The sequence below is a fragment of the Thrips palmi genome, unplaced genomic scaffold (genome assembly GCF_012932325.1).
Source record: "Thrips palmi isolate BJ-2018 unplaced genomic scaffold, TpBJ-2018v1 HiC_scaffold_4, whole genome shotgun sequence".
NCBI lineage: Eukaryota > Metazoa > Arthropoda > Insecta > Thysanoptera > Thripidae > Thrips > Thrips palmi.
In genome coordinates this window covers 8,292,437-8,307,679 of record NW_023144631.1, presented here as the reverse complement: position 1 = coordinate 8,307,679, position 15,243 = coordinate 8,292,437, and the positions used below count along the sequence as shown (strand labels likewise).

The 15,243-nt window shown below is 49.7% G+C and overlaps 4 protein-coding genes across 5 annotated transcripts; 1 reads left to right on the top strand and 3 right to left on the bottom strand.

Moving 5' to 3' along the window:
- Nucleotides 1-1,005: 1,005 nt before the first annotated feature.
- Nucleotides 1,006-1,734, bottom strand: LOC117649702 (translation initiation factor IF-2-like). Its single transcript, XM_034392672.1, has 2 exons — nucleotides 1,637-1,734; nucleotides 1,006-1,507 (listed from the first exon to the last, which is right to left on the bottom strand). The coding sequence occupies exons 1-2, from the start codon at nucleotides 1,701-1,703 to the stop codon at nucleotides 1,146-1,148; spliced, it is 429 nt and encodes a 142-aa protein (XP_034248563.1). The 5' UTR covers nucleotides 1,704-1,734; the 3' UTR covers nucleotides 1,006-1,145.
- Nucleotides 1,735-2,555: 821 nt separating this feature from the next.
- Nucleotides 2,556-3,475, bottom strand: LOC117649537. Its single transcript, XM_034392415.1, has 2 exons — nucleotides 3,187-3,475; nucleotides 2,556-3,102 (listed from the first exon to the last, which is right to left on the bottom strand). Exons 1-2 carry the CDS (start codon nucleotides 3,242-3,244, stop codon nucleotides 2,762-2,764), a joined length of 399 nt encoding a protein of 132 aa, XP_034248306.1. The 5' UTR covers nucleotides 3,245-3,475; the 3' UTR covers nucleotides 2,556-2,761.
- A 1,633-nt stretch (nucleotides 3,476-5,108) lies between these two features.
- LOC117649239 (sericin 1-like) lies at nucleotides 5,109-7,984 on the top strand. Its single transcript, XM_034391808.1, has one exon. It carries the CDS (start codon nucleotides 5,122-5,124, stop codon nucleotides 7,123-7,125), a length of 2,004 nt encoding a protein of 667 aa, XP_034247699.1. The 5' UTR covers nucleotides 5,109-5,121; the 3' UTR covers nucleotides 7,126-7,984.
- Nucleotides 7,985-8,100: 116 nt separating this feature from the next.
- On the bottom strand, nucleotides 8,101-14,425 carry LOC117649237. 2 transcript variants are annotated; one of them, XM_034391806.1, is made up of 10 exons: nucleotides 14,243-14,425; nucleotides 11,721-14,002; nucleotides 11,424-11,637; nucleotides 11,267-11,354; nucleotides 10,988-11,167; nucleotides 10,693-10,900; nucleotides 10,344-10,616; nucleotides 10,141-10,248; nucleotides 9,671-10,048; nucleotides 8,101-9,580 (listed from the first exon to the last, which is right to left on the bottom strand). In XM_034391806.1, exons 2-10 carry the CDS (start codon nucleotides 13,995-13,997, stop codon nucleotides 9,215-9,217), a joined length of 4,092 nt encoding a protein of 1,363 aa, XP_034247697.1. In that variant the 5' UTR covers nucleotides 13,998-14,002; nucleotides 14,243-14,425; the 3' UTR covers nucleotides 8,101-9,214. The 2 variants fall into 2 exon arrangements, with proteins under 2 accessions (XP_034247697.1, XP_034247698.1); XM_034391807.1 differs by having other exon boundaries at nucleotides 10,708-10,900; nucleotides 14,243-14,424.
- Between the last annotated feature and the right edge of the window lie 818 nt (nucleotides 14,426-15,243).

Sequence of the window (15,243 nt, the reverse complement as noted above, 5' to 3'; positions counted from 1 at the left end):
GATGACGCCCTCCTCCCCCCCTCCAGTAAGTTAACGGGCCGGTGATCCAGCAGGGCCATGGCAGCGAGATGGCAGGGCCGCCTGGGACCGAGCTGCAATGCATTCACGGGTCCGTGTCCACCGGTCCGCCCAGCGCCGCGCGCCGCGCCAATCACAAATCGGCGGCCACTCTGGTCAACCGAGCAGCTCCGAACAGTCCTCTCTCGCATCGTTATTCGGAACGCCCCGCGAGTGCGACAGAGACAGAGCGGCGAACCGACGCTTCGGGATCAGTCTACATCACCACCGTCGTCGCGTCCGTCGCGTCGTCTCCCGGCGGGCAGGCAACGCGGCGAGGCGAGGCGGGCGTGCGTTGGGTTGCCTGCCGCGCCGCCCCGGGCCTCGAAGATAAAGAGTGGCGGGGCTTGTCTCCACGGCGGCGGCGTGCCTAGCGTGCCGCCCGATGTCCGATTGGTGCAGGTCGGGGACTTCGGGGACACTCACTCGCCTTGGCCCTGTGCATCGCTCTGCATGCCGGCCGTGGCGCCGGGGCCGTGGCGCCGGGGGGCATCAGAACGGTACACTCCTCCAGCACGCCGCGCGCGCCGCGGTCCTTCCTGCATGCCAGAAAACGGATGATTGCCCTCGCCTTCGCCCCGCTTCGCGCCCCGCTTCCACTTCGCGTGCGTACCTTCGGAATGGGTCCCTTGTCGGGTCAGAGCGGCGGACGGGACGCGGGACGGGCGGGGGTATTTTTAAAAGTGGGCTTCCCTGCCACGCTGCGCCTCGCCCCACCGCCCCGCCCCGCTAGAGGCTAGCCATGGGCCTTATTGGCTTGCGCGGCTTTGCCGCTGTCGGGGCAGATGTCTGTGCGTGATGGCGCGGTTCTTCCGCGCTCGTTACCGAGAGGGTGTGTATGTGTCAGTCACGTGTGAGCGTCGCAAATCCGGAAAAGAATTCATGTATAGAACGGCGTTATCAACGGCAGGGTGATTAACTCTAAAAAAATCAACCATGAAAAAAAAACACAAAAATTTTAATTGTCGAGTCCTTAATATCACTTGTTTTTATTAACAGAATTACCTCCGCGCAACAACCCCAGGGCTCCCGCAGGTCGCTCTCTATAACTTATCTTCTTCTGCGAGTCCGTTCGGAGAATCGGGCGATCATCTGGTGGGGTTCTCGACGGTCACGACGGGCTGCACGGCCTCGGGCTTGGCCACCTCGTCGTTCTGGGGCTTGATGGCGGCCTCCGGGACCGGGGCGGGGGCATCGGCGGGCGCGGCGTTGACGGCGGCGGTGACTTCGGCGGCGGTGGGGACCTCGGCGGCGGGCACCACGGGCTTGTCCTTCTGCAGGTTGGAGAGCGCGTCGTGCGCCACCTGCTCCACGCGGTGGATGATCTGCTCGGCCAGCTTGTGCGCCTGCTGCAGGATGTTCTGCGTCACCTGGGCCAGGTCCTCGAAGAAGCCCTTGGCCATCTCCGCCTTCACCTGCTCCATGGACTTGTCGACCATCTCGCCGCGCACTGCGAAGGAAGAGCGGTTCGTTGCGTCAACGAGTTGGGGGTGGAGCACTCAGCACTATGGGGCACCGGGCGTCAGGACCTCAATGGGATTCGCGTGAGATCGTCGAGACTGAGCGGGCTTGGGCTTACCGACATCGGCGGGGGCGGCCGCGGCGACGGCCAGGCAGGCGGCGAGGAGGATGGCGGCGGAGCGCATGCTGGGGCCGTGCGGGGTGCTGGGTCGCGACCAAACCGTCCAAACCAAGAACCCGGACTGCTGCCGGACGGGCGTCCGAGGGCCAATATAAGGAGCGACCAAACTCGGGCGGGCGGGGGCGGGGGCGGGGCGCAGAGGGGCGGCGGGGAGCGATACCGATAGGGAAGAATCCACTCTCCAGCACCGTCAGCCTGTCGGCCTGTCGGCCTGTCGGGTCGCCCCCGCGGGCCTGCGCTATGCCTGCACTATGCCTGCGGGCACTCGCCAGGTACTTAGGACGCGAGAGTCACAGCGCCGCCACGGCAGCGACGGCAACGACAACGACCGCCCCGGGGACTCGGCTAGATGGGCAGCGCATGTCTGCCCGTCCAATGAACTGCCTCAGCCTCGCCGGGGTGGTGACTGGCGCTGGCGGCCCGGAGGTCACACAGGCTGGCCCCCTAGGTGCGAGCGTGGACTTCTATCCATTGCGGCCTTTTAACCGGTGACACGTTTGGAATTTTCCGTTTGTACCCCCACGCAACACGCAACGCAGGTCAATGGTTAGCCAGCAGTGAGAAAAATGCAGGGGTCTAGCCTGGGCGTGGAGGCCCCCCCCCTTTCCCGTTCACCATTTCTAGTTGCCGCTAGCCGCGTTGAACTCGTTTTGTTTCGTCTTCTGCTTCCTTGCGTCCCAAACACGACTAAACTTACTGTTCAGAGAGTACCCCCGCGCACCGTAGGACGCGGTGTGTACTATGATTCAAATTTATAACAAATTGCGCAAGAAGCGTGGATTGCAAGTTTGGTATCATGGATTTACATTTGGCGACGATAGTCACATGTTTAATTTTGGGTGCTGTGTCCTTGTTGGTTGTTGGTCCTGTTGTTTGTTTTTTTTTTTCGGTGAAGGCATTCATTTTTAATTTATGTGTTGTGAGTTGTTCAGGAAAGAAGACTACTACTCTGAAGGCAAACAGATGTTTATTAGAACTTTGCTGTCGAAGTCTCTTGAGAACTGCAAAGCGAGTGAAACGAGGAAACAACGGAAAATGGTGAATGAGGCTAAAAGCTACAAGCTAAAGGCGGCGCGCGGAGAGCACGGTGAGCCCGTTGATGGCCAGGCTGTGGCTCTTGAACTCCAGGCCGTGCACGGGCCGGTGCACGCTGCCGCGCACGTAGTGGAAGCTGCCGGGGAACACCTGCGTGATGACGTCGTCGCCCAGCTGCACGTCCAGCTCCTCGATCCACTCCGTGTTGGAGTAGGGCGCGCGGAAGTCCTGCGAGGCGATGAACAGCTGCACGCGACCGGACACGCAGCGGTAGGCCGGCATCAGGGCCTTGTCCGCCACGAAGAACTCGACGCCGGGGGCGAAGTCGCAGTGGTAGTAGCGCTGCGGGACCTCGTCCTGGGCCTGGCCTGCAAGCATGGACACGAATCGTCACACGATAGCGGGACAGGGCTCTGGGGAAGGCCAAGGGGAGGGGGAGGGCGCAGACTCACCGCCGACGAGGGCGTGGACCAGGGCCGAGGCGGCCATCAGCAGGTTGGTGAGGATCATGCTGCGCGGACTGACGGAGTGGCGGCCCCTCGTTGCAGGGGCTGCTTTATAGAATTGCAGCCAGCCATGATGGCGCACCGAGGCGGAGGCAGGCGGAGGCACACCCTTGCCGGGTGCACCGTGAGGCCGACGGCCAGGGCCGGCCAGGGCGGCGGCGATACGGCCAAAAGGAGATACGCCAACGAGCGCCGCCGGCCGGCCGCTTTAAGAAATGCCTATTTCCCCGAAAACAGGCTCACGTGCTGCAGACACATGATTGCGTCTCGGAAGCCAAGCACGCCAAACACGCCAATTGCCTCTGTCTGTCTCTGTCGCGCCGGAGCGGAGGCCAGCCACTCTGTCGCCTGGCAGGGGCGGCGGGGCGGCGGGGCGACGGGGAGGCGTTGTGGAGATGGCCGAGGCACGGGGGTGCGTAGTCGCCAACATGACGCCGTGGCGGGTGATCGTCGTTTTGCTGGTCTGCACGATTCAGCTGCGCGCGGCCCTGGCTCGCCCCCACGGTAAGCGGAGAGGCGGGTTGCAGCCGCATGGCTTCCAAATTCCAGCGCAGAAACAAACTCATTCTGTCCTTGTCCAGACGCGGGGGCGATCCAGGAGGTCGCGGAGCCAGCGTCCCCGACGGAGGTGGCAGAGCCCGCCAATGAGGCCAGAGTCTTCCACTCGGGCAGCATAGGGCTGGGCCCCAACGACCCACCCCACGGCATCGGTAGCCCCAACAAGTTCCACCACTCGTCCAAGAACACGTCCTCCTCGACCGCGTCGTCCTCGTCCTCGACCTCCACCAGCAGCTCGGACAACTTCGGCGAGCACCACACCGAGAGCCACCACTCGTCCAGCAGCCACAACGAGGACTCGCAGACTGAGGACACGGTGGTGGAGGCGGTGGAGCCCATGCCGGAGCCCAGCGGTAAGTCTGAGCGAAGCGCGACGCGAGCAAGCGCACGTCGAACTCGAAGCGGCGTCTTTCCTTTCTACTCCCCACCATGGCGCCTGCGAGACAGCGGATAGGCAACCACCCAACACACGCCGGTGTAACGGGACTGCCTACCCACCGGTTCGCAGGCGCTAAGGCCAAGTTTAAGACTCCGGATTTTTGGTTCATACTGACTGGTGGAAGGAATGAAAGAAAAACAGTTGGCAGCGTGAACAAACTGCCCGTCGCATGGCTCTTGACCCACTTTGCCTTCTCTCTCGTTCTCAGGGGTGGGCGTGGGCGTCTCCACCGTGCTGGTGCCGCAGCCGCCGCAGGGCGTCCCCCAAGGCGGCCCCTACTCTGGCAGGCCCGTGGGGTGCACCGTCGGCACGCACAAGACGCCGTCCCTGCCGCACCTGCCGCCCAAGCCCGTGCATCCCATCACCGTGCACTGGCAGCCCAACCTGAAGCCGGCCGCCCCTCCCGGCGACCCCGACCGGCTGGGCGGCCAGGGCGGCCAGGGCGGCCTCAGCAACATGGAGCTGGAGCCCGAGTTCTACGGCCAGGCGCTGACCACCGACAACGTGGCCAAGAGGCCCTGCGTGGAGGAGCCCGTGTCGTCCGACGCGGCGGACCCGTCCAGCTCTCTGCCCTTCCCCTCCGCCTCGCAGACGGTCTTCCACAGCAAGGTGCCGACCAAGCCGCCGGCCGTGGTCAACAAGCCCAGCGACCCCTACAACGGCGGCTACGTGCTCAACTTGGCCGGCCCGCACCGCCACCAAGAGCGCCACGCTTTACCCTCGGCCTTGACGACCGCCGAGGCGAAAGAAACGACAGGTTAGCGCCGGCAGCTTGCGTGGCGTGACGCAGAGCACCAGAGCACAAACTGATCCAACTTCTCCATCCCACAGACAACGATACGCTGACGGTGTGCCAGCAGTTCCAACCAAGTTCGCGCGAGTTGATGGAATTCGGCGCCAAGGCGAGGATCGCGCCCAACCCGCCTGGGGGTATCTGCTTGCACCTCAGCGTCCAAGAGTTAAACATGCCGGAGAACGCCAAAGTAAAGGAGTACGTTGCGCGCTGGTGCCGGCGGCAAGACGTTGTTTGTAGGACAGAGAATGACCAAGTTCGGGCCCCAGAAATCTCAGGTGGTGCGCAAGAAATCTCAGGTGAATCAAGCAGGAGCCAAAGAAGCACACGGAAAAAACGCACGGCGGGAGAAACCAGAAATCTGTGCCCCATCTGTGAAGAAATTGAAAGAGGCCTTTTGAGGCCCAAGGAGGAAATAAGGGCTTACATTCTGCTGTGGTGCAGACAAAATGCACCAGGCACAGTAACGCAGTATAGTCCAGCCCTCATCACATCTGAGGACAAATTAGCTCAGTCTTCTTCGGGAGCCTTAAGCGCTGCCTACTCTTCAGGAGCCAATGGCCAGTCTGCGTCTAAAGCTACAGCTACAGCCCAGTCTTCAGCTTCCAACAACTTTGGTCAGGCCGCTTCATCTTCCAACGCCATCAGTCAGTCTGCCTCTGATGCATCGAGCGCTGCTCACTCGTCAGCAAGCAACAACTTTGGCCAGTCATCGTCTGGAGCTACTAGTGCTGCTCACTCTTCAGCAAGCAACAGCTTTGGCCAGTCATCATCTGGAGCTACTAGTGCTGCCCACTCTTCAGCAAGCAACAACTTTGGCCAGTCATCGTCTGGAGCTACTAGTGCTGCTCACTCTTCAGCAAGCAACAGCTTTGGCCAGTCATCGTCAGGAGCTACTAGTGCTGCCCACTCTTCAGCAAGCAACAGCTTTGGCCAGTCATCGTCTGGAGCTACTAGTGCTGCCCACTCTTCAGCAAGCAACAACTTTGGCCAGTCATCGTCAGGAGCTTCTAGTGCTGCCCACTCTTCAGCGGCAAATAATTTCGGCCAGTCTTCCTCAGAAGCCTCGAGTGCCGCGCACTCGTCCGCATCAAACAATTTCAGCCAATCTTCATCTGAAGCTGCAAGCGCAGCCCACTCTTCAACTAATAACAACTTTGGACAGTCAGCTTCTGGATCCTCTTCTGCCCTATCCTCATCTCTGCATAGAGTAGACCAATCTTCATCTGGAGCATCTAGCGCTGCCCACTCTTCATCATCCAACGTCATCGGCCAGTCTGCCTCTGAAGCGTCGAGCGGAGCCTACTCTTCAGCAGGCAGCAACTTTGGCCAGTCAGCATCTGGAGCTACTAGTGCTGCCCACTCTTCGGCGGCGAACCATTTCGACCAGTCTTCCTCAGGTGCCTCAAGTGCCGCACACTCGTCAACCAACTATCATTTTGGACAATCTACATCTGAAGCAGCAAGCGCTGCCCACTCTTCATCATCCAACGCGATCGGTCAATCTGCCTCTGATGCATCAAGCGTTGCACACTCTTCTGCAGCGAACAGTTTCGGGCAGTCTTCCTCAGGGGCTTCAAGTGCCGCACACTCGTCATCCACCAACAATTTTGGGCATTCTACATCTGAAGCTTCCAGTGGCGCCCACTCATCAGCAGCCAACAATTACGAACAGTCAGCCGCTGGAGCCTCTAGCTCTGCCCATACTTCGGTGGCCAACAATTTCGGACAGTCTTCGACCGTTGCCAACAGTGCTGCGCACTCTTCAGCAGGCAGCAAGGTTGGCCAATCAGCGTCCGGAGCTACTAGTGCCGCCCACTCTTCAGCGGTAAACAATGCCGCACAGTCGTCTTCAAGTGCTTCAAGTGCCGCACACTCGTCTTCCACCAACAAATTTGGACAATCTTCATCTGAAGCTGCAAGCGCAGCCCACTCTTCAGCAGCACACCAATTTGGATCTTCTGTCACCGGTGCAGACAGCACTGCGCACTCTTCATCAAGCCACAATTTTGGACAATCCTCCTCGGGGTCATTGAGTGCCGGCCACTCTTCATCCTGTCAACAATCACGGACAGTCAGCCGCTGGAGCCTCTAGCTCTGCCCATACTGCAGCAGCAAACAATTTCGGACATTCTTCGACCGTTGCCAACAGCGCCGCGCACTCTTCAGCAGGCAATAGCTTTGGCCAGTCTGCGTCTGAAGCTTCTAGTGCTGCCCACTCTTCAACGGCGAACAATTTCAGCCAGTCTTCTTCAGGTGCCTCCAGTGCCGCGCACTCTTCCGTCGCAAACAATTTCGGCCAGTCTTCATCTGAAGCTGCAAGCGCAGCCCACTCTTCAACTAACAACAATTTCGGACAGTCTTCCTCAGGTGCCTCGAGTAACGCGCTCTCTTCCGCCGCAAACAAATTCGACCAATCTTCATCTGAAGCTGCAAGCGCAGCCCACTCTTCTACTAACAGCAACTTCGGACAGTCAGCTTCTGGATCTTCTTCCGCCCTATCCTCATCTGTACACAGAGTAGACCAATCTTCATCTGGAGCATCTAGCGCTGCCCACTCTTCATCATCCAACGTCATCGGCCAGTCTGCCTCTGAAGCGTCGAGCGGTGCCTACTCTTCGGCGAGCGGCAACTTTGGCCAATCAGCTTCTGGAGCTACTAGTGCTGCCCAATCTCTGCCGAGTCTGGATAGTGATTCTCTTTCCGGGTTCCTGGATCGTTGCCCATGTGCGGCTATTTTTAGAGAACTCCTGACGCATCGTATATCCGAAACGCCTGCTCAGTAGTAAGGACACGTCTATCCTACTGCTCCCCTCTTTCTACTCTGATGGTGTCCTTGATGTAACTGGCCTACCATGAAATTTTCAGGTGGACTAGGAAATTATTGGGATGAAATTTCAGTCAGAAAATATAGCTGTTTGGGGATTTGGAGTTTTGGCCTACCCAGGCATGTTGAGTTTGTTCTGTGAACAAAGGATTTTTCGCTTAATTATGTAAATTTTGAGTTTGTGTTTCTTGCTCTGTATATTGTAGCTTTGTCAAATGTAGGGCGGCAGAAAAAAAGCTCAAGTTAGTTTCTTCCAGATATATTTTTATGTATTTGATACATATTTACAAAGTTGTGAAAAATACATTTTGGTTTGAGGTAAAATACTATGCATGTTAAATTAAAAATATATATCTTTATACGTTTGAGCATACTCAGAGGGAAATTGAAGGCACGTACATTCAGAACAAATTGATTTGTACCATAAATGCCTTTTTTGGCACTCATTAAGTACAATTATGAAGCATTGCTGTATTTTTAAAATACTGGAAGTCATAATGTAACAGCAAAAATAAAAATTGTTCTTTAACAGTTCAAAAAAGACACATGATAAGACATAAAACTCAGCATCGTTTCTGACAAATGAAGTAAAAAGTAGAACAGACAGTGAGCATAAATTTGAAATTGACTGCGACACAAACAAATATTCATTGAACACAGTCAAAAGAAACCCGTATGCTTTGGCATATGTCATATATGATTTCTCATCTGTTCTCTCAACAAGGTGTTAACAACCTTTATTCAAACAAAACAGATGTGGTGAATAAACATCTTATAACTTAACCATGGGAGTATCTGTTAGAAACCACAATTACCTTTTGACAAAAATTTAAAAATAGCAAGGGTGCAAAGGAACACAAAAGACAACTGTTACTAGTTTGAGCATCTCCTTCCTCCCCTCAACACTGTACAATGTTCTCTTAACATTAAAAAAGTAGAAACAAGAATAAATAGACACTGCACACATGGCATTGCATAAGAAACCAAAAATAGTTCTTGCATAAGGTAATTGTGGGTATTCCTGAAAATCACATGGAAATGAAGACAGTCTCATGTTTGTCAGGGATAGGTTTCTACATAATTATCACAAGGTGGATATGAATTGTCATAAAATACATAAATTCATTTTAAGATACCTAACATGATTATATTAATTAAACAATCACAACTCTGTGGCTGAGCTAGTCAACAACCTCCTTACAATCCATTAAATCTAAAATGCCTAGAAAAATAAATTGATGGCCAAAGGAACATTTTTTTAAAAAAGCTTTGATTGAGGCTGGTTTAATAATAACTTTAAGAAAATTTGTCCAGCGTTTTAACAAAATGTAACAAAGCCTAGACAAATTCAAGTTAGTCACAAAACAATGTCTTTAAATTTTCCCCCATACACATACCACGAAAAGAACGAGTAAGAAATATCAAAAGCACAGAACTTTGAGAAACAGCTGTTGGCTGAGAACTCAACAATGTCATTTCCTGAGGCAGTCACACAACCAATGCGTTCTGGAGAATCCCTTTTACCAATTCTTGAGTTGTCATTGAGAGCGGATGATAAGTCATAGAAAGAGAGACAGTCAGTTACAACACAGAGAACCAACTCGAATTGAGTTTTTCCCATTTTTACATTATTATGTGAAAACTGAAGCTGGCCCACTTTCCTTCGCCGATCTGGGAGAACCTCAAAGTCAAACACAGTGCTTTTAGTTTTCAGATTCCAGACCTAAAAGAGATGAAGACAAGTTAAGTAAGAAGTGCCGATCAAAAACAATAGACAGTTTTGATACATGAAAAGAAAAAGAAAAGGCCTTACCAAGACACTGCATTCACCATGTCCTATAGCTACCAGTTCCCCTTTGGGAGACATAGAGCAGCACCATGACAGAGTTGACCGTGGGATGGTGTCAGACACACCACAGACAATGTCCATCAAAGGTGGGCTGCTCCCCATTCCATCTACCACATCAGTACCGTTGGTTTTAGGAATAATGAGCCTACTGTAGTGGTTTGAATCATAAGGTGCTGCCTGTTTTTTCTCAGGCCATTTCAGATGAACTTGATGAAAGCAATTTTCTAAATCGCTAAGGACAATTATACTCTTTTCTTCAGAAAAACTTGCATCGCTTATCATTGCTGACACTCTGCCTTGCACAACAGAAGTAGGAGGACACCCGCTAAGTAAGTCCCAGGCCTGCAGTGTCAGAAATAGGTAGCCCATGAGAAAACAAACCAATCCATAGGTAAAGAAACGTTATGGAATGATGTTTGCATTAAAATACTAACCAGTATTGAGGAGTCACGGAGGGTAACAATCATACAATTCTCTTGAGAGTGAACAAATACTTTTACAACAGGTGATGAAATTTTACATTCTTTTTTTACGGCCCTTACCTAAGAAAACAAAAATAAACAAAAAACACAGTTTTAGGCACCCTAAAAATTTAACCTTGGACTCAACTAATTTAATTAAGAAAGCATTAACTCACCTTCAAAACCAAAACCTCGCTGTTATCAGTCTCTTTGGCTGTAGCCAAATATACATAATCTCTTCCATGATTGTTTTCATACATAGTTACACTAAGATATGTAATTTTTGAAGGTAGCAGAAAAAGTGTGTCAATTGAACTTGATACTGTGTCCAAAAGAGCAACCACTCCAGTGGAGGTTCCTATCAAGACATGATCACTTTGTTCACATACACGAACAAAGCATGTATTTGGATACAGTTTGTCTACAATCACTTTTCCATCATGAAAAACCTAGAAAATATAATAACAAGGAGATAATGTTAATGTAATGTGAAAGACATGCACTTTTTCCTTAAACCAATCTCACATTTTGAACAGTAACCTGTATATTTCCATCAGATGTGGCAACTGCATGAACAGATAATGGTTTCTGATGATGAGTATTCCAACCTAAACTGGCACTTTCAACCTGTTTCACAACCAACTTTTTATTTGGTTCTGGCCAAAGCATGATGACAGTCTTGTTCTGAGCAAGAACAACTTGACTGTTCACAATATCAACAGCTTTAATTTCCCTGCAAAAGAACGTGGCAGTATTTTTTAGAACTTATACCAACAGATACTTTGTAGAACAAAGGAAGAATGTAGATGAAACTACTCACTCTGATGCCAAGATCTGGTAGGAGAATTGATGACTGAGCACATCAAACAAAATCAAACCATTGTTGCAGGTTCCCAGTACCAGATTATTTTGATGGTATGCTGCACAATTAATCTTTACTGGGCTGACAGTGCTATAAATAGTCTCACGCCTCATGTTTTTCAATTCCATCTCACGGTGCCTGTTATTTTTTTTTTAAGAAAGACAACACGTAAGAAGCAAAAGAGGGAACAAAATATTATTTTGAAAATACATAAACAATAATTTAATTTTGACTCACCCCTCAACACGGTAGCTCAAACGTTCAAGTTCCCATGACATGAGAACAACCGATTTCTCCTGGACTATAATTAGTTTCCTCCCTTCACCTGCAAGTTTTTATTGTCATGAAATGAGTACAGAAGAAAAAAAGGGGTTGTGGTACAGTCAATACAAACCTTGTGTATTCAAAAGGTTCACAAGTCTGCCATAATTGCCATCAATTTTTGTTTCAAACTTGTGGGAATGTGCCAACTCAAAGAAATATAAGTGGAAATCTGTACAGCCATACACTATCATGGTATCATTGCAAACAAATGAACAGGCTGTTGCTGAGGGACTAGGATGCAATTTTAGTTCATGAAGAAGACTATTTTTCTCTATGCTCCACACCTAGAATCACAACAAAAGATAAATTTTAGTTACATTCATCCTAGGAAATTATAATTGAACAGTTAATTAGCTTGCTCACTCACACAAACAACATTATCTGCTGACGCCGATACTACGAGTCTGCCATCGCTTGAGAAAGAAGCACAAATAACTCGATGTTTGTGCCTGAAGGATAAACATGGAGTACTTCGAGTATCCTCAAAGAATGGCTGGTGGCTTTTTTGTTTTAAACTAGGAGGTGGAGTATCAGCAGCAGAGGTACTTTCAGTGGTCATGCTCCAAATATTTATGTACCCATTATCCAAAGCCGACAAGAATTTGTCACGTAAAGGTGACATTTTCAGCATGACTACATGACTAATTTCTCTAAAAGAACGCCTTTTACCTTTATAATGCATATCAATTTCAGCTATAAGGCCTTCAGGATCAGGATAAATGAGCAATCGGCCATCAGCAAGGCTCGCAGAATTACTAGCAACAAGGCTCACAGCTTGAACATTGTCGAAATTTCCCTTCAGATCCCTTGGTTTCTTTCCTGAGCCAGTGGGAGTGGGATAAAAGTACACCATTGATGATGATTCATTACTGTTTGCAATAACAGTTCCTTCGACATATATGTAACTCTTAGAGGGCTGTAACAAGGCACACTGAACAATGTCCACATCACCCTGATGAATGTCCCATCCACTGTCATTAACTAAGCTCTTGATGTTTTCCATTTTGGAGCGATAGTATTCATTGTTATTTTCTAAGCCAGATTGATACTTATGGAGGTCCAGCAAGAGGTCACCTGAGCCAGTAGCTTTCAATTTTCGTTCTAAGTAGCGTAGAGGGAAAAATTGATCCCGGTAAGTATTCCACATGTTAGCATTCTCTACGTGATGACAAAGGTAAGAAAATATGTAACTGTCTTCTGGTAAGGTTGAAAAATCACCATGGCAGAATTTATAAATTTTTTTCATCAGATCTTTATGCATGTTTATAAGATCAGATTTGGAAACACTCTTCTTTAAATATTCCATAATAATATCATGAATACCATATACTGGCTGCTTCAGTTTGTCAACATATTTCCTGAGAACTAAGCTTCTTCTATAAAGTGTATTCATTGTTTTCTCAACTTCATGGCTTTCCACATCCCAAAGTATTTTCAATACTTCCTTTGTAATATTAGCATCTTCCACAAGAACAGCAAGCATGAAGAGACGATCTTTAAAATCAGACTTCAGCTTTTTGGTAGTTAGTTCAATTATATCTTTCACTTGCTCTTCATGTGCGCTTCTTCGCCGGGCACCGTTTCCGTTGGTTCCATGTTGGGCTGTTTTTTCATATACTTGCCATCGAGCAACATCTCTCTGAGACTCTTCTTTTGTTTCCGAGAGCTCACCACCAATCAATCGGATAATCATTGGGTGGCCTTTCCACATCCTGTGGATCTTTGTAGCACATTCTCTGATGGGAGGGGCAAGTTCTTTGGTACCATCTAGAACAAAGTCGCTCAGAAGTTGAACTGACTCTTGTTCCGAAAATCCCTCAGAAATTTCATAGAAGTCCCTGTGATAGGGATCCTTTACCACATCACGGTCTTGGCTTGTGATAAGAATCTTGCAACCAACACTTAAAATCTCAATCACCTTAGAACATCTGACTTTGTCAAGGATTAAAAGAGAAGAATTATTTGGCTTCAAACTGAAGTGTCTTTTTAGTTCTAGCAGAAGTTCATCTGGACTGAGGTCTCTCTGAGGGTTTATGACAAGGTTAGACATAGTGCATAATTTTTTTTGCAGCTGAAGACACTGTATTTTGTCCAACTCTTCATTTCGCAAATCACCCACAGACATCCAATAGACACATCCATTTAGAGAGTTTTCAAGAAGACCAACATCATTTAATGCATCTACCACAAGATAGGTTTTACCTAAACCAGACAAACCATGGACAACTAGATAGGAATTTCTCTTTAGATTTCTTATTTTGTCACGGAGTGGTTGGATGTATTTCGTTCTTCTTATGTTATGTTGCGGTAGTGGAGGTACATTTCCTCTTCCATGCAGATAAAAGTCAAGTTTTTCAGTAACTTCATTGTCAAACCTGGATCTTAAATTTTTTGAGATCCAACTGTAATCATTCTCTAAAGCTGATGCGAATTCTTCATACCAATTTCCCTCAGTTTTCGAAAGAAGAATTTTTATCAATTCTGAAATTTTATTCTTGCCTCCTAAAACTGCTCTCTGTTCTTCAGAATTAATAACATTCTTTGATATCAAACGCATCAATATATCATCCACATCCACATCAGTAACATCTCTCTTGATATTGTCCTCAAGATCTAATAACACCAATTTTTTGAATTCGTTCATATTTCCTGGAAGATATAACAAAGCAAATGTTAAGAACACATTCTCAGAAGTAGATGACTTAATCAAAACATTAACAACATGTAATCATAAAAATTTTGACACAAAGAAAGGGGTTTTAAACAGGCTGACTGGACCGAATGTTGTGAGCAAGAAACAAAGTGACTGTAGTTGTTGAAACTTGTCATGGGGGACGGGCTAACCTAAGTTTCTCCAAACTCCAAAATGACAAATCTTTCTTTCCTTACCTTTTACACAGGCACGGTAGGTTCAGCGAATAAAGCAGATAATGTTCATAAGGCAATAAATAAAAATAAATTAAAGTAAACAACAATATAAATAAAAATTGCAAATAAAACAATGGAAGCAGAAGCTCTTGACGTTCCGTTCCCTACCACTACTACACTACTACGGCATGGCACGGCACGGCACGGCACGGCTGCTGCCCCCTCCCCCACCCCGCCCCCACCCCGCCCCCGCCACTGTCCGTTGTTGAGATCATCTGGGAAAAGGGGGGAAGGGGGGCAGGTGAGACTGGGGAATTGCCCGAGAGGGCGAGAGGGGGAGGGGCAAGAAGCTGAGGCTAGGAGCTAGAGGAAGGGGTAGGGGTCATTGGCTTCACCTGACTCTGACTCGTGCTCGTGCCATCGGTGCTCGCTCCCTGCTCCGGTGGCCTGAGCGTGGCCAGCGTGTCTGCTCCTGATTCTTGACCTACGACAAGGAGGCTGGCTGTACCAAGGGTTTCTCCAGCGTCGAATTTCACGAGGAAAAGAGGGATGATTCAATCCATGGTCATGTCACGTCACATGTGTGCGGTACGCTAACCAATGACGCAATCTATGGACGATGCTGCCGATCAAACACCAGCCAAACACAACGTCAACAGCCGATGAAATTCACCAGTAGTATTAACAGTCGCAATTCCGTTGTGATCAGAGGCCAGAGGACAAACGTCAAAGAACTCAACGGATTGAACCTTCCAAGGGTTGGAAAGGGGGCGTGCTGAACGCTGCACTTCGTTTAATGTTGGTGGCACTGCGGACTTGCGCAACAGGTGAATAACGCGGGAAGTTTAAACTTGCCGCTCTTTGTTCCTCGCTCTGCCAGCAAGCCTGCCCATTTTTGAAGAGAGATTACTGTACCCTACTCCTGGAGGGGCCCCCACGTTGCTTGTTTTGTACGCTTTCCTCTTTGGATTCTCTCATTGGGTAGGGATTTTACAGAGGCTTAAGGGAAGTCCCATATGCAG